The sequence below is a fragment of the Eimeria necatrix genome, genomic scaffold, assembly GCF_000499385.1.
Source record: "Eimeria necatrix Houghton genomic scaffold, Enh_scaff487, whole genome shotgun sequence".
NCBI classification, from domain to species: domain Eukaryota; phylum Apicomplexa; class Conoidasida; order Eucoccidiorida; family Eimeriidae; genus Eimeria; species Eimeria necatrix.
The window spans coordinates 5,423-7,500 of record NW_013654368.1 but is presented as its reverse complement, the minus strand read 5'-3'; the positions used below and the strand labels follow the sequence as shown (position 1 = coordinate 7,500).

The following is a 2,078-nucleotide window of genomic DNA, read 5'->3' as shown; positions in this document are numbered from 1 at the left end:
TGCTTTCTATGCCAGCAGCAGCCCTCCCAGCAGCAGCAGCAGCAGCAGCAGCAGCAGCAAATGTGCAGCCGCCGACGGCAGCAAAGGCAGCTGCAAACGCGGCCCCTGCAGCGCCGCCCGCAGCAGAGCCAGCTGCAGCAGCAGCAGCAGCAGCAGCAGCAGCAGCAGCTGGCGGGGAGGCGGGGGACAGCAGCAGCTTTTCTCGCCGCTGCTCAGATATAGTTCAGAGCATTTGTGGGGGGTTGCTGGCAGCAAGCAGCACCCAGAGCAGCGCCTTAATGCCATTTCAGAAGCACGTGGTTGCTGCTGCTGCTGCTGCTGCTGCTGCAGAGATGCAGCGCGGTCGCGCGGGCGGCGCAGAGCAGCAGCAGCAGCAGCAGCAGCAGCAGCAGGCAGCTGGGGGTTTGTCTTTGCCTCCAGAGCTGTCTGTTTACATGCGGCAGGCAGTTGGGCTGGTTGCAGCAGCAGCAGCAGTGTCCCAGTCGTCACTTGCTGCTGCGTTCCCCGCGCTGCAGCAGCAGGCGCTGCAGCAGCAGCAGCAGGCGCCGCAGCAGCAGCAGCAGCAGCAGCAGGACCCTGCTGGGGGCAGGCTGTGGGACAAGCTGATGGGCTCTTGCGAGGCGACGCTGGCTGCATGCAAGACTTCGATTTCAGCAGAGCAGCAGCAGCAGCAGCAGCAACTCCCAGCAGCAGCAGCAGCAGCAGCAGCAGCAGCGGAAGAGGAGCTGGGGACACAGGCACTGCTGCGCGTGGAAGGTTTGTCTTCCATTGTGACTTCTCTGGTCTACACGAACTTCCTTACGCTGCTGCAGCTAACAGCTTTATCGCAGCAGCAGCAGCAGCAGCAGCAGCAGCAGCAGCAGCGGGACAGCAGCAGCTGCAGCAGCGTGAGTGTAGTCCCTTCACCTCCTGCAACTCCGACGGCCACAACAGTCAGCAGCGACTCGCCCATACATCAGCTGCTGCTGCCGCCGCACCAGCAGCAGCAGCAGCAGCAGCAGCAGCAGCAGAAGGCTGCAGATTCGCAGCTGCTGTTGGCTCTCCCTCGTTGTGCTGCTGCTGAAGGTGCAGCAGTGCAGCAGCAGCAGCAGCAGCAGCAGCTGAAGCAAGAACCGTCGCTGCTGGTGCACGAGATGCAGCAGCAGCAGCAGCAGCAGCAGCAAATGTGGGACCTGCATGAGGCGTTCCAGAAATTTGTTGGGACGTTTGCAGGTTCATTGCAGCAGCAGCAGCAGCAGCAGCAGCAGCAGCACGCGAGAAGCAGCAGCATATTGGCGCCTTCAGCCCCGCCGCATTTCGACCAGCAGCAGCAGCAGCAGCAGCAGCAGTTGGACCTGCTGCTCAGCAGCACTGTTGGGGGTTTACAGCTGGGCACAGCTGCAGCAGCAGCAGCTCCTGCTGCTGCTGCTGGTAGTTCAGCAGCACAGCGGCAGCAGCAGCTGCTGCTGCCGGCATCACCAGCCCCCAGTTTGCTGCCAGAGGCCAACTCTCTGCTGCAGCAGCAGCAGCAGCAGCAGCTGCCGGCGACGGCGACGGCGAGCGGCACACAGCAGCAGCAGCTGCTGCTGCTGCTGCAGCAGCTGCAGCAGCAGCAGCACGCCAAACAAGACCCTGGGGTAGGCGGGGGTCTTCCGCGGCAGTGCAGCAGCTTAGTTGATGCTGCTGCTTTTCTGCAGCTGCAGCAGCAGCAGCCCCTGCCTTCCATCAGTGAAGTGAATAGATTCCTGCTGCACAGCAGCAGCAGCTGACAGCAGCAGCAGCTGGCAGCAGCAGCAGCGGACAGCAGCAGCAGCGGACAGCAGCAGCGGCAGTGGGGCCGCAGCGGCTACGGAGTGCAACCCGAGCTGCAGCAGGAGCAACAGCAGCAGCAGCAACAGCAGCAGCAGCAACAGCAGCAGCAGCAACAGCAGCAGCAGCAGGTCACATCGATTAATACTATGCGGCGTCCGCGTACCCGTACGTTAACTAGGACCGCAGCAGCAGCAGCAGCAGCAGCAGCAGCAGCGAGGGCTCTTGCTGCTGCTGCTGCTGCTGCTGCTGCTGTGTTTATATTTAGTAGGTTAAATTGGCAGCCCCGC

General features: G+C 62.7%; 1 protein-coding gene across 1 annotated transcript in view; it reads left to right on the top strand.

The window, feature by feature from the left end:
* ENH_00057650 (hypothetical protein, conserved) overlaps nucleotides 1-1,748 on the top strand; it is a gene marked incomplete at both ends in the record, with an annotated part of 1,803 nt that extends 55 nt beyond the window's left edge. The window contains one exon of the mRNA XM_013581774.1: nucleotides 1-1,748. This exon is cut by the window's left edge and continues 55 nt beyond it. Coding sequence (XP_013437228.1) covers nucleotides 1-1,748 — 1,748 coding nt within the window.
* Nucleotides 1,749-2,078: the final 330 nt, after the last annotated feature.